The following is a 27,962-nucleotide window of genomic DNA, read 5'->3' on the forward strand; positions in this document are numbered from 1 at the left end:
CCCTGGCTGGGCTGTTTAACCCCTCTGCCCTCAGTCACTGAGCTGTGAATGGACAGGAAACTCAGAGGTGGTATCAGCTGGCTGAGGGTTGGGTTGGGGAGAGGTTATGTTTTCACCTGTGAAAGGAGGAGTGAGACTAGGTAATCCAACACTGTTAGAAAAGCTTTTAAGAACTAGCATATCCTGGAGCACCTGGATGGGTCAGCCATTAAGTGTCCAACTCTTGGTTTCAGCTCAGGTCATAATCTGAGTGTAAGGGATCAAGCCTGGAACAAGTAAAATCTTTAAAAAAAAAAAAAAAAAAAAGACAATACGTTCTGGACACTCTTCAAGTCCTTACTCTGTATCTTCTGGATTTCCATGAAAAGTGAGGGGCTGGGCGGGGAGGGGGGGGCGCTCCCAGCTGAGCGCTGAAAGGCACCTGTTAGGTCCCCCAATAATGGGTCCGTGATCAAAGGAGCGAGACTGATACAAAGCGAAGGTCAAGCAAAGCTTTATTTTGCGCCAAGCACCAAAAATCAAACCTACTTGCCGGGGCCGTCTCTTACAAAGAGGCGACCCCTCTCTGCCTTACAGACTAGCTTTTAAGGGCAAAGTCCGTGTGGTTGGGCCTGGCCACACACAGGTGGCCAATGAGATTGTAACACACAGAGAAAGCTGCACAGTCATGCTAGGTCACACATAAGTGACCAATTGAATTACAGTTTACCCCATAGTAGCTATTTGAACTAGCCTATCACCTTGCTCAGAATTGGCATCCAAAAGGCGCCCAAAAGGAGGGGCCCACACTCCTTGGTAGCTAGGGAGACAGTATGCGCCCCACTGATTGGATGTCTGCGCCTGGCCCGACTCATCCCTGCATCCCGGCTCTGTTATCTCTACCTGACCTGACCCACCCTGGTATTTGGGCTCTGTTATCAGGGGCTGGTCGACCATATTTTACTACATAAACAACGCAATGGCTGTTTAATCCGAGAGATGGAATCGCTCTGGCTAATTAGGCCCTTATAGCACCCCCGATGGGCTATCCAGTGGGTGCTCATATACACAATCAGGGTTTGAAGTGGGCCCCAGAAGAGGCGGGGGAGGCGGTCACTCATTCCTGCCCCTCTGTGGTCAGGGCGAATGGGGCCTGATGGAGTCGGGGGCGACACTAGCTTAGGGGGTCTGGGGCCCAGGCTCTCAGGCACTGTCAGGAGAGCAGAGAGCCTTCCTTGGAGCAGGGAGTCCTCCTCTCTTTGCAACAGGGACTATGATTACTCTTTCCAGGATGTACTGTTCCCTGCAGCTCTCAGATCTGCTGGTCCCGATGGAATCTCCAACCCATTCCACCTCAGGAGGGGACTCAGATGCCTCTTACCCCAAGGCAGTGGGGGCCAGAAGGGGTTGGGAGGACCTGAATGGACATCCCAGCCCTGCCACTCTCAGCTGCTCTGTAGCCCTCACTGGCTGAGCCTTACTCTCCTCATCGGTTAAATGGGGGCAAGGCACCTACCTCAGTGGATCATGTGAGGATAAAGTTAGGGCATGTGGGTGATAGGTTTGCAGGGCATGGTATACAAGCCCCCCCTTTCCCGTCTGAAATTCAGAGAGGATTAGAGAGATTGGCACAGGAGTCAGATGGGTTGGGATCCGCGTGTGCCCTCTACTCTACTCCAGGCAGAGCTGGATTAGAGGCTGTGATTCCAGAATTCTGCATTCCCAGATTTAAGGTGCCTACCCAGGCCCAACAAGAGGAAGCAGCCCCAGCCCAGCTCCTCTGGGCAGGTCCCCCCTGTGTAGAGAGAGCAGAGGGGACCCAAGTGGCCTGCAGGAGGCAGGTCACAGACATCCCAGTAGGGGGCGCAAATAAGCCTGTTAGTGCCTCCTTCCAAGGGCCCCTGACAGCCTTATCCCTTACTCCTTATGTGGTTCCTTGTCCCTTGGGCTGAGAGAGAACAGGAGAGGAAGGGAATGGGGGTCCCAACCCTACAGTAGGTGAAGTCCTGGGACCTAGTGTTTATAAGTGACAAGATCTCCTCTGTCTTCTCTACTTCAGAATAGATCTTGTGTGTCACCGTCGGTTTGTGGAGACCATCTCTGTGTTTACAACTCTCCCCCTCTGACCTCCACTTCCATCTTTGCGCCTTCTCTCTCTGACCTCTCTCATGATTACATCTCTAGCTCCCCTAGATAATTTGGGACAATTTCCCCACATCAAGACCCCTAAACTTAACCACGTCTTCAGAGCTCCTCATTCTGGGTCACATAACCCATTCACAGGCTTTTGGGGTTAGGACATGGACACCTCTGGGGAGCAACTCTGTGTGTGCGAGCACGTGTTAAGGCCATACTTTACATTCATATTCTGTAAGAATCAGCCTGTTCTGGGCAAGGACAAACCAAGGGGGTTTCTTGCTTCTGAAGTTTGGCCAGAGAGATGGGTGAAAACACATGTCTCAGTAGGGGACCAACTGCAGTCAGGGTCGTGGGCATATATGGGAGTTGAGGGCCGGGGGGAATGGTGGATGGAAGAGGAATCTCTCATCAGCCAGCTGCACGGACAGCCCCAGCATAGCCCGAGCAATGGGAAGAACCATGGGGCGGGAAGCAAACAGGCCTGGGTTTGCACCTTGCTCTGGCCTTACCGGCTGCGTGTGGCCTCTCTGATCCCAAGGCAACGTCACCTTCACAAGCTGCTGAGAGAGTTGGAAATAATGACACCTGTTATGCTTGGTCTCTAACACATTGTCAGGAGTTAAGAGGGAGGCTTTGGGGCACTGGGGACAGACAGTCAAGAAGTAGGCTGAGAAGCAGCTCCAGAGGGCCTTCCTCCCCAGGGCATGCACAGAACTGACATTTTCCTTTACCAAAGAGCAATGGTGTCTCAATAGAGAGATGGAAATCTTCTAGAATGATACCCACCATTGGTTATCTACCAATTCTATAAAAGATGTTTGGGGTGCCTGGATGGCTCAGTCGGTTAAGCGCCCGACTCATTAATTTCGGTTCATGTCATGGTCCCAAGGTCTTGAGATCGGGCCGCACGTCAGGCTCCATGCTCAGTGCAGCGTCTGCTTGTCCCTCTTCACCGCCCCGCCCCTCCCCCCACTCACACTCGCACCCGAGCTTTCTCTCTAAAATAAAATCTTTTAAAGATGCTTTATCTTGTCACTTGAAAAATGTTTACAACCACTCTGGAAGACTAATTTTTTTTTACCTTCTTCAGAGACATGTAGTCCATTGCCTACAGACCCACAGCTCACCAGAGGCTCATTGGGTTTGGAATCATGTGTTTGGGTCTCCAAATTGCTGATCCTTCCAATCCACCAGCCCCCGCTCCCCCGCCTCCCGCCACCACAGGAGGGGACTGTCAGCAAGCAACCCTCAGGAGGGTTTACTGTGGAACAAACCCCACACACCCCACAACGCCCTCAAACTGCCTGATCACATAAACCTTAGCGGGAGCAGAGGCAAGAGGCCATCCCCCTCCTGCTCTATAAGATCATTTAGCACGAGACAAATGGCTTCTGGAGCCGGCAGAACGAGACAGGCAGTGTGTGTGATGGGCAGGCCTTCCTCCCACCCCCTCCAAGGAGCAGCCCAGCAAGACCTTCTCGCAAGCCCTGGAAAGGGGGAGATGGTCTGAAGGGCTGATTTCTGCCTATTGATGGATAAATGCATTTACTATGAAATGACTCTAGAGCCGCTTTTATGAGCACCGCCTCCCCATGAGCGTGTAATTTTGTGCACCGTGACCCTCTTTGCTGACACTGAAGCCCCTCAGGGAGGCCCAAGGCAGTGTCGCTACAGGGAAGGTTGCAGGGGGAGGCCCCGGGGGAGGCCAGGACACAGCGCCCACAGGAGAACACATACTCCATGGGATCAGAGGCTGACAGCTCTGGGGTTCAGACTGAAGCAGCACAGTAGTCTGGGAGATGAAAGGAGTCTGTAGAGCCGTGGCTATTAAAAATCAGTGAATCTGGGTAAAGATTAAGAAAGGCCTTTAAACCCCTCTGATCCAGCTCTGAAGATCACAGTTACCTCCCAAAGGGGAGGAGATTATACAAACAAATCCGGTGAAGACTGGGGCTTTCTGGAACAATTTTAGCTTCTGTCATAGCCCTAAGAGCTTTAGGAATTAATGAATTTATCAGGAACCACTTCTGTACTCTGTGAATGTGGAGGCAAAGGCAAAATCTAAAATTCTAATTTATTAGCTCAGACAAATGTGGGGCAGATACCAGCAAGAGGGTCTTTGTTTTAAGAGAACGTTAAAATGGATTTTGCTGAGAGAGGCATCAATGCCAGCGAGCTCACAGATATTCATGTAGTTGTTTTTACTGTCCTCTGAGTGTGCCTATAACTTTAGGAAGAGTTACTCCTCTCGCTAAAAGATAAGCCATCTGTAGATATTTGTAGGTCCTAAATTATATCTTCTCCCCCAAGACATGGAAAATGTTTTGCTAAACAAATGCCGGTAACAAGACGAATCTGTACAAATGAGAGCTGTTTCCAAAAATGAAGTGAGAGCACTGCAAAGAGCGTGGCCAGCCAGCATCGGGCCTGGCAAGTTATAAGCAACAAGCTCTGATGTTTCTGCTAAGTAACGATCAGGGTATAAATGCTTCCAAGTCTTCGAAGGTGGCGGGTTTCCTTGTCAGATGTTATGTAAAGGACAGCTTGGTTTTCTATCATTTAGCAAACTTATGCTCTTTAAGGAAATGGCTGGGGTGGGAGGACACAAATGGCTCATGTCCAGCCTAAGGACCCGAAACTTACTATTTAAGTAAATAGTGAACAGTGACAATTCTTACCCAATTCCTGAAACCCCACAGGAGGGGCATGGCTATACTCTTTGACCGAGGACAGGAAGGAAGCCCAGCAGGACAAAGTGAATTGCTTGAGGTCACAGAGCCTGTTCCAGACGGAGCCAGGTCTCCAACCTCCAGTCAGTGATCACCCGATGCCCCGTGAGTGTCATGAGGGTTAGGTTTGGTCTCAAGCGGCAGAAACCTCCACACTGACCTAACTTCCCATGAGGGAAATTGGGAAGGGAGGGCAATCCAGATTTATGCCTATTGTCCTGAACTAATTATTAACTATCCCAAAGGTGCCCAGGTTTGGTTAATAAGTTATAGAATCACTCCATTGAGCAAGGACACAGGCTCCTTCTAACTTCTTGCTCTAGCATCTGAACAGGTTCCTTCCATCCCAAAGCAGGGGCTCTATGTGTAGTTGTGCAGGTTGTGTGTTATGCAACCCTCAGGGCATCATTCACATTGTCCCCATTATAGATTTATTGTGACAGTTTTCTAGAGGATGACCATAAAATGTCTTGTGGATCAGGAACCTTTTTTGTTTCTCACAAAGTTACCTTGGGGGCAGCCATGCTGTCCTGAGGTCGTCTAGTTATCCATTAGGGCTGCTAAAGCTCCAGCCATCACGTTCACCTTCCTGACAGCAGAAAGGAGGGAGAACAAAAAATGGGATCAAACCTCCTTAGTGGAAAGCTCCTTTTAGAAGATTTCTGTTCATATCTCATTGCCACAATTAGATCAGAACATGTTGCTCTCAGTACCATAGCTCTGTTAGTAATGAAGCAGGGAAAAGGTGGGAGAAGGAAGAAAACAAATAGCTGGCCACACCACTCAGCTCCATTCTGGGTCTAACAGCAAATTGCAGAGACCACCTTGCACCTGAATTCAAGTGGGGAAATAGATGCCTTTTACTGACACTCCCTTGTTTTTTTGTTTGTTTGTTTTGTTTTGTTTTTTTCCGGCATTATAGATTTGGTTCTACACCAATAGCATCTTTGAAAAAGCTGGGATCCCACCAGAAAAGATCCCATACCTCACCTTGAGCACCGGTGGAATCGAGACTTTGGCCGCCATCTTCTCTGTAAGTAATCTGAGAGCTATTCCCGAGAGCACCATAGTGGGCAAACAGTGTCATGGGGCCTCCCAGGCAACAAACATGCTTGTCTTTAAGGAAGCATGTCCTTTGTCACTCCAAAGGTGTCTGAATTTTAGGATGTTCACCCATCTAGAGAATATTATTTATATTTTGCTCTCCTACCTATTGTCTTTCTTTTTTTTTTCCAATTTTATTTATTTTTTCAGCGTAACAGTATTCATTCTTTTTGCACAACACCCAGTGCTCCATGCAAAACGTGCCCTACCCATTACCCACCACCTGTTCCCCCAGCCTCCCACCCCTGACCCTTCAAAACCCTCAGGTTGTTTTTCAGAGTCCATAGTCTCTTATGGTTCGCCTCCCCTTCCAAATTTTTTTTTTTAAAAAACATATAATGTATTTTTATCCCCAGGGGTACAGGTCTGTGAATCGCCAGGTTTACACACTTCACAGCACTCACAATAGCACTTACCCTCCCCAATGTCCATAGCCCCCTCCCCCTCTCCCAATCCCACCTCCACCCAGCAACCCCCAGTTTGTTTTGTGAGATTAAGAGTCATTTATGGTTTGTCTCCCTCCCAATCCCATCTTGTTTCATTTATTCTTCTCCTATCCCCCTACCCCCCCATGTTGCTTCTCCATGTCCTCATATCAGGGAGATCATATGATAGTTGTCTTTCTCCGATTGACTTATTTCACTAAGCATGATACGCTCTAGTTCCATCCACGTCGTCGCAAATGGCATGATTTCATTTCTTTTGATGGCTGCATAGTATTCCATTGTGTATATATACCACATCTTCTTTATCCATTCATCTGTTGATGGACATCTAGGTTCTTTCCATAGTTTGGCTATTATAGACATTGCTGCTATAAACATTCGGGTACACGTGCCCCTTCGGATCACTGTGTTTGTATCTTTAGGGTAAATACCCAGTAGTGCAATTGCTGGGTCATAGGGTAGTTCTATTTTCAACATTTTGAGGAACCTCCATGCTGTTTTCCAGAGTGGTTGCACCAGCTTGCATTCCCACCAACAGTGGAGGAGGGTTCCCCTTTCTCCACATCCTCTCCAGCATCTGTCATTTCCTGACTTGTTAATTTTAGCCATCCTGACTGGTGTGAGGTGATATCTCATTGTGGTTTTGATTTGTATTTCCCTGATGCCGAGTTATTGTCTTTCTTTTAATGAAAGTTAGTTCCCTTTAGTTCCCTTCTTTGAACTCTCACCTGGTCACAGATGATACAATATGATGAGCACCCAATAAAAAGGGTTGTTTCTCCCTGGGGTCCCAGATCAGTGTCCCTGTGAGCCTAAGGTCCATTGCTATGACTTTAAAAATGTTTCCACATTAGCTATCACCTTTCTTCCCTAAAGATGTAGGAATTTGCAGGCAGAAGAAAGGAGAGAGGACATTCGAGCCGATTGTTGTAACAGGGGGTGACTTTAATAATAAGCAAAATTGTCCAAAGGAAGACACAGAGTTCATCCTTCTTTCTCAGCCTCAAAGATTCACAGTAAACATACCACAGGAAGGGAGTTGGGAGACTTCAGAATTTTGCAGAAATTGCACAGGTTGGGGCCATCAGACCAGATTAGATTTGAATCCTGGCTCTGGAATGTCTTGGCTGTGTGATGCTGGATAATGCTCTCAACCTCTCTGAGCTTCAGTTTCCCCTTGTAGATGTCTGGTTCTCTTCTACTCTTCTAGTGCCTCCCATTTTAGGAGCACTGTCTACGACAGGGCTCCTTTCCAAAGGACAGAGAGGAGGGTTGAATCAGAGGGAGGTTCTCTGACCTGCACAGAGGAGCTCATTTATTTCCACTCTCACGCCAACTTCTTCTGAAAGGACTGAGGTCATGCAGACAGGTGGAGGCTTCCAGTGGCATTTCTGACTCGTTGCTTGTGACAGAATGCTTTGTTTTGCTCCTTGCTCATAATGGGTCATTCTAACAAGATGCTTCTAAAGATGGGTGTCGGTAAAGTGTTGAGGACTGAAGTTCGTCTCCTTTCACTCATGGTCTTTTTGTTAGAGGAAAATATCTCACTGTTTCACAATCTGGGAGTTTCACAAAATTCTCCTTTTGAGTTATTTCCCCCACCCCCGCCGTTGTGGCTATGCATAGCTTACGTTGATCCATGGAAACGCACAGTCAGTCTGGAATGGAAATGGTGGGAAACAATAGGGTTTGGGGGGAGAGGGTCAGTAAAGTATTTTGTTGTTGTAAGGAATCATCACGAGCTCATTAGGGTATATGCATAAAATTCAGAAAAGCAGAAAGAACTGAAGAAGAAATCTACAAGCATATGTACCTTTGGCAAAATCTCCCCTTGGCTTTTCTGTGCTCTGTGTGCTCTGTTCTTACGCCGTAGTCACCCTGCTTTTGTTCACATGACCTTGTGCCAGACTTGCTTTCCGTTTTACTTTTCTTTTTTCTTGTCTAAGCAATATTTTGTTGAAGTGTAACGTACGTCCAGAAGAGCATGCTGGTCATCGCCCCGTGCAGGCTCTGTGGCTCTTCCAAAATTAGCTGTTTGGTCAGTTCCCTCTCCGCTGTCTGCGGGGTAGGGCTATTGAGTGACTCCCCTCTGAGCCTGGACGACACAGCCACACCGCCTAGATTCTGATCCCCCCTCTGTCCCTTTTTGAGCTGTGAGACCCTGGGGAAGTCATTCAACAGCTCTCTGACTCAACTCCCCATTTATTTATCAATTATTTTGATAAATAATTGAATTATTTATCAATTCCTCATAATAAGGACACTGCCCCTTGCCTGGGTGGCTCAGTCCATTGATCATCAGACTCTTGATTTCAGCTAGGTTGTGATCTCGGGGTCCTGGGATTGAGCCCCGCATGGGGCCCCATGCTCAGCAGGGAGTCTGCCTGAGGTTCTCTCCCTCTCCCTCTGCCCCACCCCCGACTCGTGCATGCTCTCTCTCAAATAAATTAATTAATTAAAAATAAATAAATAAGGGTGCTGCCCTTGCCTCATAGGGATGGCGTAAGGATTAAACAAGTGAATACAGGAGGGCAGTGCCTGACAAATGACATAGGCTCTCGGAGAGTTAACCATGCTATCAGTCAGTAAATAAGGCTGTGACGAACACCCCTGCAGAGAGCAGGATTTCACAAGGACTCTCGCAGACTTCTGAAAGGTGAGAAAACCAAGTCCCAAAGCATTGGCTCTCTCAGGGTCACACAGCCAGTAGGGTCAAAACCCAAGGGAGTGGGGAGAGCTAGTATCGAGGGCCCTCACTGCTCCCCAAGACTCTGAGATGCCTTACTTGGGATCTCACCGTTGCTCATTCCCATCACTCCTGAAAGTTGAGCTGTCATCTTCATTTGAGAGAGGAGCAGAGAGAGGCACGAGGCTTCCAACCCTGTCTCCCCAATTCCAGACACTCCTCTTCCAGTCCCCTCTCCCTGGCCAGCAGATCTTCATTACAAGCTGCCAGTACTGGCCAGAGTATGTCTTGGAAGTGTTAATCCCAGGAAGGAGGGAAAATGACTTCACCATCCTGGGAGAAGCAGAGAGGACCTTTGTAAACTCAGACAGGGAGTCAGCCTGCTGCTGCCTTCAAATGTGGAGCCCGACGGACCACGGTCACATGGCACATGTGTTCTAGAGCAGCAGGGACCGCTGTGTGGGCCCGCTGTGGGGAGTAGCGGTTTCACAGCTCTCATGGAGGCGTCATTCATTGATGCCTGCTTTCATTCCACCCATTTCCTGCTTGTGCTGAGAGGTCACCCATGAAGTTGTCATGTTCTAGAGAGAAAGATCCAGAAACAGACATGTACCACAGACAACACTGGGATGAACTCTCCTGGGAGGGCTTCCTGAGAGAGGGCCCAGGAAGATGAGCACTGAAGGTCCAGAAGTTGTTAGCCAAGTAAAGGGAAGGCCCTTCCGTTGGGCTGCCTGTGCACATGGCCCCAGTCATCGTCACGCCTCCCAGTGTATCATCTAAAGGAATTGGAGATACAGAATAATTCACTGGAAGTCGTTCTCAACATGGTAGCCTTCACGCTCATTCCTGGCGTACTTTGAGATTAACGCCAGCATGAGTCTGGGAGTCTGAAATGAAACAGTGTGTTGGGGGAGAAAGAGCAGACGCTATAGGACCCGGCAGCTCTGAATTCAAATCCTAACCACCCATCTACTAGCTGAGTGGCCTGGAGAAAATTGCCCAACATCTCTGAATTTATTTGTCATCTTTAAAATGGACATAATCAGGCCTACCGGTGGTAATCAGAATCCTGGCTCCCCCAGTGTGTCCCCATCCTGATTCTTGGAAGCACAACTATGTCACCTTACCCAGCAAAAGAGGCTTTGCAGGTGTGAAGAGGTTAAGGATCTAGAGATAGGGAGGTTATCCTGGATTAACCAAATGACCCAGACTCATCACTGGTGTCCTTCAAAGTGAAAGAGAGAGGCAGGGGTCAGTGTCAGAGAAGGAAATGGAGAGACAGAGGCAGAGGCTAGAGTGGCAGTTGCTGGAGGAAGGGTCCACAAGCCACAGCAAGCAGGTGGCCTCCAGAAGCTGGGAAGGCAAGGAACAGATGCTCACATAGAACCCCCAGAAGGATCACAGCCCTGCCAACAGCTGTGATTTTTGCCCCCTGAGACCCATTTTAGACCTCGGACCTCAGAGCTGTAGGAGACTGTGTTTCAACCATTATGTTGTGCGTGACACAGCCCCAGGAGATGAAGCCACTGCCTTCCAGAACTGTCGTGGAAGCAAACCTCAAAGGGCAGGAAGGCCCACTGCAGCATTGCCGACAGTCAATACCCAGGAAATCCTGGGGTCTTTCCAAAGTTTTTATTCCCTTGCTTCCAAAGATGGGGACACTGTTTCATCCAACCCTGTGAGGCAGCCGCCTGTCAAGAAGGACTTCCTAGTGTGTTTTCTTCTTCCTGAGATTTTGACAGTCTGCTAAAATGGCTTTGGGGCATAATCAACTTGAGAAGGCCATGCTTGTTCATTTGATTGGGAATTAACCTTGGCTCCTGGCCTTGCTCATTAGCATGGACATCTGTAAACAACCGCATCTTGCAGAAACAGCTGGTTTTCCAAATGTTCTTTCTCCACGCAGCACCAACGCTCCGAGTGAACTTTCACCCCGTGTCACCGGGCCCCACGGGCCTGAGCAGTGGCTGCAACCTGGGGCAGCAGCAGCTTGTGGAGCACGAGCCTCATTCCTTCAAGCAATGGAGACTGCTTTTTCAAATCGGGGGAATCGTTCCTCACAATAAGTTTGTGTGGTTGTCAGGAATGGACTACACTGTAGTGTTGAAGTTAAAAAAGAAAAAAAAAAAATCCTACTGGTTTCCACCACCTCTCTGCTTTCAGAACAAACCCAGAATGAAAACCGTTAGAGTTCACAGCTGCATCTCGAGCCCCTGGGTCTGGCGTTGCTGGATGAGAACGTGGGTCCAGGCAACAGAGCAGGATGGTGGGGTGTTTGGGCTCTGTGGTCTCGCGGCCCTCAGCTCACTAGCTGGGTGACCTCGGGCTGGTTACTGAACCTCCCTGAGCCCCTGTGTTGCCTAAGGGAAAGTGGGGGTAATACAAATCCATACCTCAACAGGTCTCATCATGAGAATTATACAGTAATTCACAGCACTTGGCATAAAGCAAGTATTCAGTAAATGTTAATTATTATTATGGGTTGAGTTGTTAAACCCTATATAATAAACAACATTTGTATGTTGAAGCTCTAACTCCCAGTACCTCAGAACATAGTCATTGCTAAGATAAGATCGATCTGAAATAGGGGGACCTCTAATCCTATATGGTTATCATCCTAATGAAAGGAAGGGGAATTTGGGTGCACCTGGGTGGTTCAGTCACTTAAGCATCTGCCTTTGGCTTAGGTCATGATCCCAGGTCCTGGGATTGAGCCCCACACTGAGGAGTCTGCTTCTCCCTCTCCCACTCCCCTTGCCTGTCTTCGCTCTCTCTCAAATAAAATCTTTTTTACACATTGAAAAAAAAAATAAAGGGGGGGGGATTTGGACACAAACATGCATACAGAGAGAACGCCATGTGAATTTTGAAGGCCTGCTGAAAAAGCCAAGGAACTACCAGAAGTCAGGAGAAAAGCCTAGAACAGATCCTTCTCTGTACCTTCAGCAGGAGCCCGGCTCTGCTGGCACCTTGATCCTGGACTCCCAGCCTGCAGAACTATGACAGAAGAAATGTCTGTTATTTAAGCTATTTGTGGTCCTTCTCATGGCAGCCCTAGCAAACAAATACAGCCTTTGTTGGTTATGAATATTCCAGAAGAGAACCAAACATATGCTATGGAAAAGCTGAAAATGCCTTGCACTGGGGCCAGACTGTTTATTCCTTCAATGCTCAGCAAATGCTGGTTGGGTCCCTGCTCTGTGCCAAGTGTAAGTCTAGCTGTGTGGGTGCATGCATGGACAGAAGAGACGAAGGCTCTCATCATGCAGAAGGCAAGCTCCTAGTCAGGGACAGATAATGAATGGCAACATGAGTAGGTCAAACTGTGGTGGTCTAGGTAGGGAAGGATGTAGTGAGAAATGTTTGTGCCAGTTGAAGGGGACCAAGATGAGGGCAGTTGCTGTATTAGATTGTGATCAGGCTCAAGGGATGAGGGAGCTGTCACCCAGATATCCAGGTTGGAGGACAGATTAACTCAGGGGTGCATAGGTCTATAGGGTGGGCAGTGCACCAGTCAGGAGCAGCGACCTTCAGTGGAGAGAGACACAGCCAGTCAAAATGTGCCTGGAGAAAGGGAGCCAGGAACGAACACCCTGGTCTCGTTCTCTTCTTTCCCTCCTCATTTCTTACCAGTGCCCAGGCTGCTGACACCAGCTGGATGCAGAAGGCAAGGGGGCCGTTGATCTGTGCTTGTGGCCCTCCTCCAAGACACAGAGCAGGGCAGAGCAGGGACCTGGAGAGACACCCAAGCAGGAGCAGGTCTGTAAGATTGAGGGAGGCCAGCTGCTGGAGGGGCACTCCCCAGGGTGCAGAAAGCAAAGCACCACAGTGCATTTTAGAAGGATCCGTCTGGCCTCTGTAAAGACAGATGTGAGCAGAGGTGGAGAGGGCAGAGCAGGGCCGCTTGTAAAGAGGCTCACTTTCCCAGGGAATTATCAGAACAAGGGTGCTCTAAACCTGGCTTCCAAATGACTAAGTTCAGCTCATTCTCCTTTACAGACGTCATTTCCTCTTGATAAATCACAGTTCTGCGGCACTTTTGTGGGCTGCAGAGCAGCGGGAGGAAACAAGCCCCATCTCCACTAAAATGTTAGAGTCAGCCCTGTTTATATAATGCAACTTACAGGCATTGGCAGAGGGGAGGGGCCACATGAACCAAAAGAGGAACCAGATTTCTCCTTCTGCCCTCAAACTCCCAGGGGAGGGGGGCAAGTAGCCTCCAGGGCTCCATCCATGCCAGCAGCATGCATGTCGACGCGGGGGGGTCCCCTGGTTCTGAGGGCTTTTCCTCATGGGAGGAACAGGGAGGACAACCCCAAGCAGACAGGCAGTTCTGCCCTGGAAGCCCGTTTCCCTGCAGTCCCTGCTCTCACCCACTCCCAAGTGATAATATCTTTTTATCCGGTGGTTCTGTTTCTGAGTTTGGCCAAGGACACAGCTGCGAGCAAGTTCATTCCCTGCAGCCCACCCTCTGGCTCCCAGAATGTGCTCCCAATGCTGCATTTCCCACCAAATGTCTTCTGATTCCCTCCCCATCTCTCTGTTAGGCTTCCTTTGGCTTCCTGGCATCTGGGCTGGTCCCACCAGCTCCACCCATTAAAGGGAAAGGAAGACACACCTCCTGGGGGCTCCAGTGGAGACTTTGTTCCTTCATGCTAGTTCCAAGTGCCAGCTGCCCCCCCCGCCCCCCGCTGTCTCACCTGGCCCCCAGGCTGTCTCAGCTCCACGCTCCTGATGGTGGAGCACTAATTTCTCAGTCAGCTGGCCACTCCGTGGTTCTTCCTCGACTCCTTTTCTTTAAGAGCTTTATCCCCACTTGCCCCAAATTGAGAACAGCTTATTTTTTATTTTTTAATTTATTTTGTGTTGTGTTAGTGACCATAAAATACATCATTAGTTGTTGATGCAGCGTTCCAAGATTCATTGTTTATGCACCACAACCAGTGCTCCATGCAATACATGCCCTTCTTAATACCCACCACCATACTCACCCAACCCCCTACTCCCCTCGCCTCCAAAACCCTCAGTTTGTTTCTCAGAGTCAACAGTCTCTTATGGTTCGTCTCACCCTCTGGTTTCCCCCAATTCACTTTCCCTTTCCTTCTCCTAATGTCCTCCATGTTATTCCTTATGTTCCACAAATAAGTGAAACCATATGATAATTGACTTTCTCTGCTTGACTTATTTCACTCAGCATAATCTCCTCCAGTACCATCCATGTTGATGCAAAAGCTGGGTATTCATCCTATTTGATGGCTGAATAATATTCTATTGTATATATGGACCATATCTTCTTTATCCATTCGTCTGTTAAAGGGCATCTCGGCTCTTTCCACAGTTTGGCAATTGTGGACATTGTTGCTATGAACATTGGGTTGCACATGCCCCTTATTTTCACTACATCTGTATCTTCGAGGTAAATACCCAGTATTGCAATTGCCAAGTCATAGGGTAGCTCTTTTTCTAACTTTTTGAGGAATCTCCACACTGTTTTCCAAAGTGGCTGCACTTTGCAACTTGCATTCCCACCAACAGTGTAAGAGGGTTCCCCTTTCTCCTCATCCTCTCCAACACTTGTTTTCTGCCTTGTTGATCTTTGCAATTCTAACTGGTGTAAGGTGGTATCTCAATGTAGTTTTAATTTGAATTTCCCTGATGGCTAATGATAATGAACATTTTTTCATGCATCTGCTAGTCATTTATAGGTCTTCATTGGCGAAGTGTCTGTTCATGTCTTCTGCCCTTTTTTTTTGACATGATTATCTGTTTTTGGGTGTTGAGTTTGAGTTCTTTATATATAGATTGGATATCAGCCTTTGTCTGTAGTGTCATTTGCAAACATCTTCTTCCATTCCGTGGGTTGCCTCTTTGTTTTATTGACTGTTTCCTTTGCTGTGCAGAAGCTTTTGATCTTGATGAAGTCCCAAAAGTTCAATTTTGCTTTTGTTTCCTTTGCCTTTGGAGATGTGTTTAAATTTATGACCATAAACCTCTTTTTTTAAAAGATTTTATTTATTCATTTGAGAGAGAGAGAGAAAGTAGGGGGAGGGGCAGAAGGAGAGGGAGAAGCAGACTCCCTGCTGAGCAGGGAGCCTAATATGGAGCTCGATCCCAGGACCCTGAGATCATGACCTGAGCCGAAGGCAGATGCTTAACCGACTGAACCACCCAGGCACCCCAATGATCATAAACCTCTTAAGAACAAACTATCTTTTCCTTTTTTGAGAAGGGAGGGGGGATTGTATTTCCCTTAGAAGCTGTAGAAGCTAGGGCTTTGACCCAAGGAAAAACTTTTCCCAAGACTTGAGAACTTGGAAAAGCCTAGTCTGGTGCCAGGCTTTCCTTTTATTCCATTTGGTCCCTATACATACCTGATTTTGCACTTCAGTTAAAATATCTCACGACCATTTAAATTTAATATACTTAAGAATTGTGGGCCTCCCTGGAAAGATAATCATTTAAAAAGTAGCTTTTTTCATTTCTTACAATTTTGGCCAAACAGATATCACAAATCTCACACATTTATCTTTTTTTTTTTTAAATAGGCACTATGCCTAACATGGAGCTTGAACTCACGACCCTGAAATCAAGTGTCACATGCCCTCCCAACTGAGCAACCCAGGCGCCCCTCACACATCCATCTGTTAAATAGAAATTTCTGAACAAAGTTTGTTTCAATGGATTATTTTTAGTTTTCAATTTAAACAGCTTATTCCAAGTAGAAAATTATTTCTGGGACCCTGTCTTCCAAACAGACCTTAAAACTCCATTAACTTGCAGATACCCACAGCTTTCCAAGGTCTCTGTTTTTCAGACAGAGATTTTTTTTTTTCAGACAGAGATTTGTGAAAGCAAAAATTAACACTTGCAGACTTAAAACAGAAATACTAGCAATACTGAAACTTGACATTCCTTCTCATGCAGCCTGCCTTTGCTTTCTCTTCTCTGCCGAGAGTGCTGAGTCCGCAGTAAAGAAACCATTCCCGTTCCTTTCTGTCGGGTACGGTCCGCAAACCCTGAGACAGCAAATGAAAAGATGACTCCAGACATCTGAGTAAGAGAAAGGAGAGGCCTGGGGACGAGGCACTCTAGCGGTGAAAGGCCTTAAGCCAAGCTTTGTCTCCACTGTTACTGGGATGGTATCAATACATCCCGCGTAAGCACAAAGCCAGGAGGAAAGTGTAACCTTCATGGTCAGGACAGTAATATACAGGGCAGCGTGTGATAAGGGCAAGGAGGCAAGGAGTCCATGAAGTACGTGATCACCACAGGTGCCTGTCTTCCTTCAAAACTCCAACACTGACTCTCTAGATGAACCTTGAGCTGCATAAGAATCTGGCCACTTTCTGCCAAGAAACTTCAAAGGAGGCCTGGTGTTCCGGGCACTCCTCCTTTGCTTTTCAATTAGTGTCATCCAGGAAGGCATAGACAAGTCAGATTTTGTCTCTCCAGGCACTGTGCATTCCCACACTTTCTCCCATCCTTCCAGAACTAAAGCCTTGGCAGTAATCCAGCTTCTGCCTGAAGACTCAAGAATGGCTGGTGTGGCAAGGGCTCCTCAGGGACCCCACCACCCCCAAATCATTACAATCAAGGACAGCTATTTGGGATACTTGGGTTCAGGCCCCAGTTTAGGAGACATCGTTCCCCAGTGTTGTGTGTGTGTATGTGGGAGAGAGAGGCACAGTAGGTTTCAAGAAATGGCTGTGGTAGTTGTCACCCTGTACCCCTTCAGTCCCTAGTGTTTATGTGTGCCCCTAGGCTAAGTGCCAACCCATCACAAGCACCCAGCACACAGCTGTTTGAATAAGACCCAGTTGAGGTCAGTTGTGGAAAGGTGCATCTGAAACCAGGACAGAGTGCTCTGCCCGTGCTGGGATCCTCACCCCCGACCTGGGATCGGCCAGGTGGCATGTTCTGAGGGCGTCCAAGCCCCCACCAACAGCCCTTCCTCCTTCTGGAGCCCCACAGCCAACCGTGTGGCCCCCTTGCTAACAAGGAGCACATCAAGCCACGTAGAGGCTGACTTTATGGGAAGAACAGAAAGCAAAAGGACCCCCTGGAACGGGGCAGGAAGAACAGGGCATCCCTTAGGATCTTGTTGAGGGATGAACTGTTAGAGGGCTCTGCAGTCCCCCAGATGTCAGGAATTCTGCCAAGCACGGAGTAGTTATTTCACACACTTTATACTGAGATGTACGCCAAGAATTACAATAGAGACAGAGATTGGCCTATAAAATTCATACAAAGTAATGTCTATAAATACTATAAATGCACATTAAGTCAGCTTTGAGTCACTCCTGAAATTATTGATCCTATTTTTTTAGATCCTATTTTTCTTCCCTCCATCCCTTCTGTATTTCTTCATGTGTTTCATCATTGAACAGCATGCCAAGCTCTGCTCTGCGTTGGACATGACCTCCCCATGTTGGTTTACCAAAGCTCCAAAACAAAGTATCCCAGACACAGGGGGGCAGGCAACAGACATTTATTGTCTCGCCGTTCTGGAGGCGAGAAGTCTGAGATCCAGGCGTCAGAGGGCAGATTCCTCCTGAAGGTGTGACAGAGAATCTGTTCGAGACCTCTCCTGGAGCATCTGGTGCTCGGCTTTGCTTTCATCCTCACATGGCATTCTCCCTCTGTGCCTGTCTGTGTCCAAAATTTCCTCTTTTTATAAGGGCACCAGTCCCATGGGATTAGAGCCCATCCTAATGTCCTCGCTAAATTTGAGTACCTCTATAAAGACCCTATTGCCAAATAAAGTCACATTCTAAGGTAGCAGTGGTCAGGACTTCAACATATCTTTTTGGGGGGAGGACAATTCAAACTATAAGATTCACCAAGGGCAAGGACTCCTGTCTCCTCCATCTCACTGTCCCTATGCCAGAGCCTCATATGAAGAAGGAAGGCCATGGGAGACTGCATTTATCTTTTTGCTAAGTCTTTATGTGCCAGTGAGGAAAGGCAGTATAGGGCAGGAGTTAAGAGCAAGACTCTGGAACCAGAATGCCTGGCCTTGAGTGCTGGCCCTGCCACTGGGTGACCTTGGGCAGGCTGCTAAACTCTCTGAGCTGCTACATACCCATAGAGGTGTTATGAGGTTAAAGTGTTACTATATGTAAACCTTCTAGAACCATACCTGGTACATAGTAAGTGCTATAGAATGTTCACTGCATAGTAATCAAGATAGCATTGTGTTGGCATAAGGACCGCTGTGCAGACCAACGGAACAGAACTGAATCCAGAAATACAAAAGATGCCAAAGAAATTCATTGGGGAAAGTTAGTCTTACCATAAGTACCATAAAAACTTCATATTCACATGGAAAAAACAAAAGAACCCTCACCTCATGCCACATACAAAGTAACTCAAAATGGACCATGGAATGAACCATAGAAGCTAAAATTATAAAAGTTCTAGAAGAGAACATAGGAGGAAGTCTTTGCAACCCTGGAGGAGGCAGAGATTTCTTAGATGGGACAGAAAAAGCATGGACCCTTTTTTAAAAATTGATTAATTGGATTTCATCAAAATTAAAAACTGTGGCTACATAGAAGAGCTTGTGAAGGAAATGGAAAGGCAGGCCAGACTGGAAAATAGCCACAAAGTATCCAGCTAACCACAAACTTGAATCCCGAAGATATAAAGGACTCTTAGAATACAACAGAAACAGGACCAAGAGCCCGCTTAGAAAAATGAACAAAAGACTTGGGCAGACATGGAACAAAAGAAGATATCAGAAGCATCATTAAACAGATGATGCTGTCTCCACACCATAAGGCAGCAAGGAAATTAAAACTAAAACCCATGCTGAGATACAACTGTTCACCTTAAGGATGATTAAAACCAAAATAGCTGATAATACCCAGTGTTGATGGAAATGTGGAGCCACTGGAACTTTTATACATGGCTGGTGGGAATATGAAATGGTACAACCCTTTGGAAATCAGTTTGGCAGTTTCTTACAGAAAATTTTACCCATATAATCCTCACATTCTTCTCATGAGTATTTACCCAAGAGAAAGCAAAGCTTATGTCTACACAAAGAGACTTGGACCCCAATGTTTACAACAGCTTTGGTCATAAGAGCTCGAACTGAAACAGCCCAGATGTCCATCAACTGGTGAATGGAGAAACACATTGTGGTATATCCATTCAGTGGAATACTACTCATCACTAACAAGGAATGGTGTATACAACAGGGATGAATCTCAAAAGTGGAGCAATCACCAGGGTTCCTGGGTGGTGCAGTTGGTGAGATGTCTGACTCTTCATTTTGACTCAGGTTCTGATTCCAGGTCATGATCTCAGGGTTGTGGGATTGAGTCCTGAGTCGTGCTCCACACTCAACATGGAGTCTGCTTGGGATTCTCTCTCCCTCTCCCTCTGCCCATATATGTACTTGCTCGCTTGCTCTCTCTCTCTCTCTCTGCCCCTCTTTCAAATAGATAAATAAATCTTTAAAAAAAAAGTATAGCAATCACCAATATGGGATTCTAACCTAATTGAGACTAATCTAGAGTAATGGAAAGCACATCAGTGGTTGCCTGCAGCTAGGGAAAGGGGCATAGGGAATTTTGGCATGATAGAAGTGTTCTGTATCTTGATGTGGTCATGCCTTTATGGGTGTATAAGTTTGTTAAAACATACCAAATTGTACAGTTAAAATCAGTACATTTTATTGGATCTACCCAAGAATTTAATCTAAGTCAGTAAAATTGATTTTTAAAGGCTAACAACGACAAAAGACCTTCTCTCTATTATTCCTTCAGCAGTCCTAGCACTGTGGGGTGGGCAGTAGGTGCTGGGTACATGACTGCCAACTGGCTGAATAACCCTGTGGCCAAGGATTCTCCAGAAAGGATTTCTTAGAGACTGATAGTCCATCTCCAGCTGACCTCACGTAACCTTCAGAGGTCACTGTTCATCTTGAATTAATGTTTTCACTAATGACTTTAATGATGAGTGGAAAGACCATGTTTACCCTAATCCCTTTGGACAGGCTGCCCTTTAAAACGATTTAAAAGAGGCAGAGACGAAGAAAGGAGCCCTGTGGACTGATTGGATTTCCCACTAGGGTGGACAGAGTCGTTTTCATCTCTTTCTTTCTCACAGATCTTTCTTTGGTGTCTTCCTACACATCTTTAGAGACTGTTCCCAAATCAGGGACAGTGTTTCCAGCCCTGTCTTGGCTTGGGCTACTGACTCATCAGGAGACTTTAAGGAAACAAAATAGCCAGATCCCCATGCCGACCCCAAAACTCTTGGATGTTGACCTCATGATGTAAGACAGTAGGTGTCAACAAGTTTATATCTGGGACACACTTGCTGACACTGGAATTGTTGCTGGTGCCTTTGAAGAAACTAAAACAAACCAAAAGAAAAAAGAAAAAACACTCAAAACGTCAAAGTCAGTAACAAGTACACGTTAATCTTGATGTAACAATGCAGCACGTGTTCATCTCAGGGTGGCAGCTTAAGTGCTTGGCGTCTCACAGTGGCTGTGATGCTCATCATGGTAATTTCTCTCGTCATTTCGGTGCTCTGTCACTGGGCACTGGAACCCAAGGAGACAAAGCTGCCACACATTCCAGCTGTGAGCCACCTTTGTCTTGAGTGCCAGTTCCACTGTGGGGAATGGCAATGCCATCCTGAGACTGTAGCAAAGACATTTCACATGGTGAAGTTTTCCATGTGTGGGTGTTGGAAACCCCCAGGGATAGGAAAAGAGTAATGATTTTTGACTCAGGGAATTACATCTCTAATGCTTTACCTAAGGCTATGTTTTAGACTTTCTTTTTAATTAAAAAAAAGCTTATTGGGAAAAATTTGGAAAAGACCAAAAAATAACAACTGAAAGAGCAGTCACATATTTCCCCAAACAGAGTTAGCCATTATAAGCTATTTTTGCATAAATTTTTCCAGGGTAGATTAATTCAACAGAATCATAATTTACCAAACTGTGTCCATGAGGATATGGGAGATAGAGTTCTAGGTCCTGCTCTTTTCCCTTAAAATCATAACCTGAGGATTTTTCTGTTCTTTAAAATTTTTGTTTTTAATTATTTTTATTAACATATAATGCATTATTTTCCCCAGGGGTACAGGACTGTGAATCATCATGCTTACACATTTCACAGCACTCATCATAGTGCATACCCTCCCCAGAACGCATTATAAATTTCTTTTAAAATATGTGAATTCCTAGGTCAATGTCATCTGGATATTCCAGAATTTTTTGAAAAATTCAATCGTTGGTGGACTTCTGGATGCTTTCTGTTTCCTCACTAGTATAAATTACCCTACATTTGAAGATCTTTGTCCATGCATCTTCCACCAAATGTCTGTTTTCCTAGGATAAATACCCAAAGGCAAATGACTGAATCCAAGAGTGTGTATATGTCTTCAGCCATCCCTGCAGTGTGTGAGAGCATGTGTTCTGCTTCCTTATCTCTCAGTAGCTCTGTATGACTTTTGACAAACCCCAGAACCTCTAATCCTGGGTGTCCCTGACCTTCCCCATCCCCCACTCCAACCCCCACCCAGGGACCTGTTGCCCCTGTGCATGTTGCTGTTGCCCCAAAGTCCCTATCTGGGCCTTCCCTTTGATGGGACCCAAGTCATGAGGGTTTGAGGGGAAGAGATAACTTAGATGCTGGCCCATCTTTCTCTTTAGAACTTTCTCAGTAATTGCTGATCTTTGCTGCCTTCATTGGTCTCAGTGGGCCTGGCTTCCCACTGAGTGACCATACCATCTTCATCGTCTTGCTCTGCAGTGTGTGAACTCTCACACCTACCTCACAAAGATAACCCTCCAGTCAGTCAGCATACGTTGGCTCAATATCAACCAACATGTTGGCTCAACACTCAACGTGTGCTCTTCTAGATTCTGAGAAACCAAGATGAGACTCCCAGCCTTCAGGGGAGGACACGGTCAAGAATAAGTTGCCATGCGTCTGGGTGGGACAAGGAATTATTACAAAGTGGTGGCTTGGTCTCTTTCTAGCTCAGAAAATTTTAATGTCTCAGGAACCAGAAAAGACTTTGTAGATGATCCCAACTCTACCTCCTACCAGCCACATGACCTTAGACAAGTTCCCAAAACCTCTGTGCTCAGTTTCTTTACCTGTAAAATCACACAACTAGTTGGTCCTCCTTAATAAAGTTGCCATGGGGATTAAGTAAACTGATGCATGATAAATGCTTAGTGCAGCCACTGGCCCATCACAGGCACTGGGCAGATGGCTATCATCCACCCCAACCCAGCATCGTTGGAAGAGAGCAAGGAAGACATGGAAGGGTCCCTGACTGACTCAAGGCCACACAGCCACACACTGGGATATACCCAGGCCAACCCTTGAACCCGTATTCTGGGGTAGCTGGGTAGCTCAGTCAGTTAAGCATCCAGCTCTTGATTTCAGCTCAGGTCATGATCTCAGGGTCCTGGGATCGAGCCCCATGCTGGGCTCCATACTCAGCTGGGGGTCTGCTGGAGAATTCTGTCCCTCCGCCCCTCTTCCCAGTTGTGCTCTCTCTCTCAAATGAATGAATGAATGAATGAATGAATGATACCTCCCTCTTCTGCCATTTTTTGGAAGCTCTGTTGCTCACAAGTCTGCTCCCGGCACTGTGAGTTCTCGGCCTCTGATCTCATCGCTGCTCTGCAAAGATGGTCTAACCATTTCCATTTGCCAGGTGAGGAACTGAGATTCAAAGAAACCGAATCACCTGTCCTGGGTGCAGAGCCAGGACTCAAACCCAGGTCTGCCCGTTTCAGGTCCATGCGTCTCTGGATGCCACCTGTGCTCTGCTCTGTCAGGTCATGGGTCAAGGGAGGCCAAGCCGTTTGAGTCTGCCCTTCCCTCCTAGGCTGCAGAGGGAAAGGCTTCCTGGGGTAGTTGCAGATGTTTCCCAGTCATCTGGCCATCAGTCAAGCATGGTTTCCACTCTGACTTTCCACACCAGAGCCTCCCATTTCCTTTGGTGTTTCCACCAAGGTACCCAGGCAGCACCCTGTGGCCAACTTGCAGGTACTCTGCTGGCCTAGAGCTGTGCTCACTCATCTCTAGGTGTGCACTTGACCATGTGGAGCAAAGGTCCATGCCAGCTCCAGAAGAGCTCGACCAGAAGGCTTCTCACCCCCTGGCCTCCTCAGAGCAGGGACGAGGGAAGCGGGAAAGGAGGAGGGCCCTGGGTTTCCTGCGGCAAGACTACTTCAAGCTTTGAGGCAGGATTGTGGCGGTTCGGTTTGATGCTTTGGCTTTGAACCATCACGTGAAGCTGGCAGACAGGAGGAGCACCTGCTCCAGCTTTGTGGCCCTCCGCAGTGTCGCTCCCTTCCCTTATCCAGACCTGGATGGCTCATTTGACCAGGGCCTTTGTTTCCACTGGTCCCTCCGTCTGACAAGCTCCTGCTACTGTTGCCTCCTGCAGGAAGCCTTGCCTGATTGCCCAGTGGAGAAAAGCTGTGCATTTTTATTCAGATCCTCTGAGTTCAAGTTTTCTCCCCTCCCCCACCCATCTCTGTCTCTCTCTTACCGGCTGTGTCAGTGAGATACTTCACCTCTCTGATCCTTGAGGTTTCCTTTCTGTGTACTGGGATGGGGGAGGGAAGAAGAGGTAAGGTCCTTGGCATCATTGGAAAACTCATTATGTGTTTTGAATGCAGTCTCTTATTGAACCACCCTCCCCTTCCAGACAGTCTTGTGGGAGGCTATTTTGGACCTCCTTTCACAGATAAAGGCCCTGAGGCTCTAGGAGGGGAAGTCATTTGCCCAAGCTCACACATCTGGAAAGTGGTTGACCCAGGATATAAACCCAAGTCTGCCTGTCTCAGAAACTTAGCCACATCGCTATTTTTGAGGGTCATTGGCATTTGAAGGAGGTCAATGAAGAGCCCCACCTTGGCCCCATTGAGAGGTAGACCAGAGGCCAGCCAGGTAGAGGTCAGTCTTACAGCTTTGGGAAGCTGGGCCAGGGGACATGGCTTCAGGAGCTGAGTCACAGGAGCTTCCTGCTGTCACATCCCCAGAGTGAAACTGACCCACCCAGGCACAGGCAGAGTGGAAAACACCTGAACATTGTCTGCCCACTCCCAGCCCTGGGCCCCTGCCTTGGAAGTGTGCCCCTACAGAATCGACAGCATAGAGGTATTAGGTGTGGAGAGACCTTGCTTTCCATGGCAGGCAGGCTCCAAGGAGCAGCTGAAGGGCTACAGCAATCATGTCCATTGGGTTCCTTTTACAGATAAGCTCACCCTTCCATAACGAGGAGAGGTAAGTGTCTGAACATGTGGCAAGTGCTCAAGGATGGTGACTTCTTCTCCCTCCCTTTCTCATAAAGACCTTTTGTTCTTTGGCTATGGCCATGGAGAAAGTGGCTGGGCTATCTGAAGTTCAAATATGTCCTTTACCATGACTGCTGGTTCCCAGCACCATGTTCCCCTTCTCCTACTGCTAGAAGTGATGTAGTAACCATCTCTCTCATCCTGACCTAGGGCTTGGTCATCGAGCGCTTGGGAAGGAGACCCCTCCTCATGGGCGGCTTTGGGCTGATGGCCCTCTTCTTTGGGATCCTCACCATCACGCTGACATTGCAGGTGAGAGGATATGCTTGTCATACTCTGAGGGAGGTCAGCATGGAGCTGAATTCCTGCTTGGGTGCTCTGGGGCTTTGTTCCAGCAGGGTCTCTGCTCCTTGGGCCCCCATCTCTAAAATGACAATTGTCCCTGTACCCAGGGGTCTTAGGAGGATTAAATGAGAAAAAGTGCCTACAGTACTTGGAAGCACTGAACATGACCTGAACATGACAAGTGCTAGGGGAATGTAGATTTGGGGAAATGCCACTGGTGAAAGTGGTATTTTTCCCCTTAATGGAGACAGGCAACGGAGGCATGAATATAAATGAAGAAGCTGCTCAAGGTTCCCCAGCTAGTAAATGGCAGAGCTGGGATGAGATTCCACAATCTTGGGGTTTCCTTCCATGCCCTTCCCACCCCTCTGCATGGTCAGGACAGCTTGCAAGGAGAGAGCACCTTCTTGGTGCCTGGAATCTGGCTCAGCACCAGGGCAAACATGAGGCAAGGTCATGGTGGCCAATGAATCTTGGCATTTTCCAAAAACGAATCCCTGAGTGGAAAGTCACACATGTCAATCATTTGCCTCCCTGTCCCACAAACCTCTCAAAAAAGGCATTATTAGGAACGCCTGGTTGGCTCAGGGGGTTAAAGCCTTTGCCTTTGGCTCAGAGCCTCGCATCGGGCTCTCTGCTCGGCAAGGAGCCTGCCTCCCCCTCTCTCTGTGCCTGCCTCTCTGCCTACTTGTGATTTCTGTCTGTCAAATAAATAAATAAAATCTTTTAAAAAAAAAGCAATATTAGCGTGGTGGCACCTGATGAACAGCAACTCATCCTTCAGAAAGGAAGTGCTGCTGAGTGCTCTTACCAGGCAGAAGGCGGAAACGTCTTCCGGGGGCGGGATGAGGGTGATGTGCTGGCAGTGACCCCTCCCTCCCAAATGCCTAACCAGGGTTGTCCTGCACACGGTGACCTTGCAGGCCCCTCAGACTGATCGAGCTGGGTCCTTCTCCAGTTGGGTAATGTTCTGGGATATTGTCTTTCTGCAGCTGTGGCAGAGCTTTGGAAGAGCTGCCTAGAGCAAGTGTGCCCCCCTAGGCCTCACTTCACAAGGTTTCAGAGCTCTTCCCTGCTTGCAGGCCTTGTCTGCCTCTGTCCCCCCTTCTCTGCTCCCCAGCCTCATTCTCTGGCAGTCTCCAAAGAACCTGCCCTTTCCTCTTTCTGGGGCCCTCCTCTGATCAAGAAGCTCTGGACATCTCTTAGATACCTCTTCCTCGAGGAAGCCTTCCCCTACCCCATGACTCAGTGAGGCACCTTCTGTGTTCCCAGGGACCCCAGGGGCGACCCTGCAGTATCACTTCTCATACAGGATTGCCTTTCCTTATTGACTCCTCTCTCTTTTCTTATACAGTTGTGGGAACAGGGGTCATGCCTGTATCATTTCTGTATTCCTACCTCCCAGTCCAATGCATGGCACCCAGGAGGAACTAAGAACAGTCTGCCAAATGAACAAATGGATGGATGGATGGATGGATGGATGGATGGATGGATGGATGGACAGATGATGGATCATGGACGGATGGATGGATAGATGGTGGATCATGGATGGATGGATGGATAGATGGTGGATCATGGATGGACGAGTGAATGTATGAATAGATGATGGATGGATGGATGGATGGATGGATGGATAATGGGTCGGTGGGTGGATGGATGAATGGGTAATGAGTAGATGGGTGGATGGATGGATAGATGATGGATGATGGATAGATGAATGAATGAATAAATGATGGATGGATAGGTGTATATTGGATGGATAATGGGTGGGTGGGTGGATGGATGGATGAATGGATAATGGGTAGATGGGTGAATGGAAGGATGGATGGATAGGTGATGGATGATGGTTGGAAGAATGAATGTCTGAATAGATGATGGAGGGATAGGTGTATGTTGGATGGATCAATGGGTAGATAGATGGATGGACGATGGACGGATGGATGCATGGATGATGGATAACTTAATGCAACAATGAGCCATGCAGTGTACAAGAGCCTACAATACTCCCTCAATCCTAGGTCCTCCTTCAGCAAGAGCCAATGGACTTCAACACGGAAGGGCTGCTGTCCCCCTTTTCAACCCATCACCCCCCACTCTGAATATTTGCTGCTCACCCCTGTGCTCTTCTCTCCTGTGTCTGTGCCGTTGCTCAGGTAGAACTCTCTCCTGGAACTTTTTTCCTTTTGCCCTTGTATGACCCCAGCTTAACCTCCCAGAATCTCTCTGGTTCGGGCTCAGGTGCCCAAGCACCTCTGAACATGCTCACCTTGTCTCATCACTAGTGACACTGTTCTGATGATCAGACATCCAGTCTGCTAGGACATCTTTCCATGCCCAGCACTGAGCCACCCCAACCCTGCCAGACAATTGACAGCCCCTCCAAACATACTCAGTGACACCAGTTATCTCCTACCTGTCAGGACAGCAGGGGTAGAAAGGTGTTGTTTTACACAATAAAAGGGATTAACTAAGAAAAATTTTTAAATGTGATTAATGCCTATAAAACTTCTCATATTGCCTGCTTCAGGCAAAGCTCAGTGTTAGTTACTTGTTTATTTACCACCTGCTGTATGCTGCAGACACTGCTAAACTCTAGGGAGGCATCATCTTCTTTTACCTCCCATCTGTAAAATGGGCAGATAGAATGGCCTGGGGGTTGTCCTTATCCCCATTTTATGGACACTGAAACCAGGGCTCAGGGATGTGAAGTGACCTGCCCCAGATCATACGAATGGATCAAGGAGGTGTGGGGGTGAGAACCCAGGTCCTCTCTGCCCCCACGGCCTCCTCCCTCCTGCTCTCTCCTCAGGACCACGCTCCCGGGATCCCGTACCTGAGTATCATCTGCATCCTGGTCATCATCGCCTCCTTCTGCAGTGGGCCAGGTAAGGCACGCCTCCTTCCTCTCCAGCACTGCTGAGCTGGGGTGTTTTCATCATACCCATGGGAGCTTGGGGCCCAGGAGGGGTAAGGCCTGGCCGGGAATGGTGGGGGAAAGAGAGTCCCCTCCCTGCTGAAATGCAGCGGTGGCCTTCATTTCCATCCCACAGATATTAGGTAACAGACTCACCCAGAGTTAGGCAGCTGATAACACAGAGCAAACTCACAGCTACAGTTAACAGTTGCAGGGGCTCTGAGCCAGATGCTCTAGCTTGGGATGAATGGAGGATACTCAAGTTAGCAGTCTGTGCCCACAGAAAAGTGACCATTTAGCGTGGAAGGTGTTTATGATAATAATGATGATA

At 47.7% G+C, this 27,962-nt stretch overlaps 1 protein-coding gene across 6 annotated transcripts in view; it reads left to right on the forward strand.

The window, feature by feature from the left end:
* SLC2A9 (solute carrier family 2 member 9) overlaps positions 1–27,962 on the forward strand; it is a 237,817-nt gene that overhangs the window by 166,945 nt on the left and 42,910 nt on the right. For all 6 annotated transcript variants that reach the window (XM_045997129.1, XM_045997130.1, XM_045997131.1 and 3 more), the window contains 3 exons: positions 5,770–5,880; positions 24,583–24,684; positions 27,527–27,602. In XM_045997129.1, the coding sequence (XP_045853085.1) occupies positions 5,770–5,880; positions 24,583–24,684; positions 27,527–27,602 (289 nt within the window). The remainder of the gene's footprint in view (positions 1–5,769; positions 5,881–24,582; positions 24,685–27,526; positions 27,603–27,962) is intronic.

The sequence above is a fragment of the Meles meles genome, chromosome 2 (assembly GCF_922984935.1).
Source record: "Meles meles chromosome 2, mMelMel3.1 paternal haplotype, whole genome shotgun sequence".
Taxonomy (NCBI): domain Eukaryota; kingdom Metazoa; phylum Chordata; class Mammalia; order Carnivora; family Mustelidae; genus Meles; species Meles meles.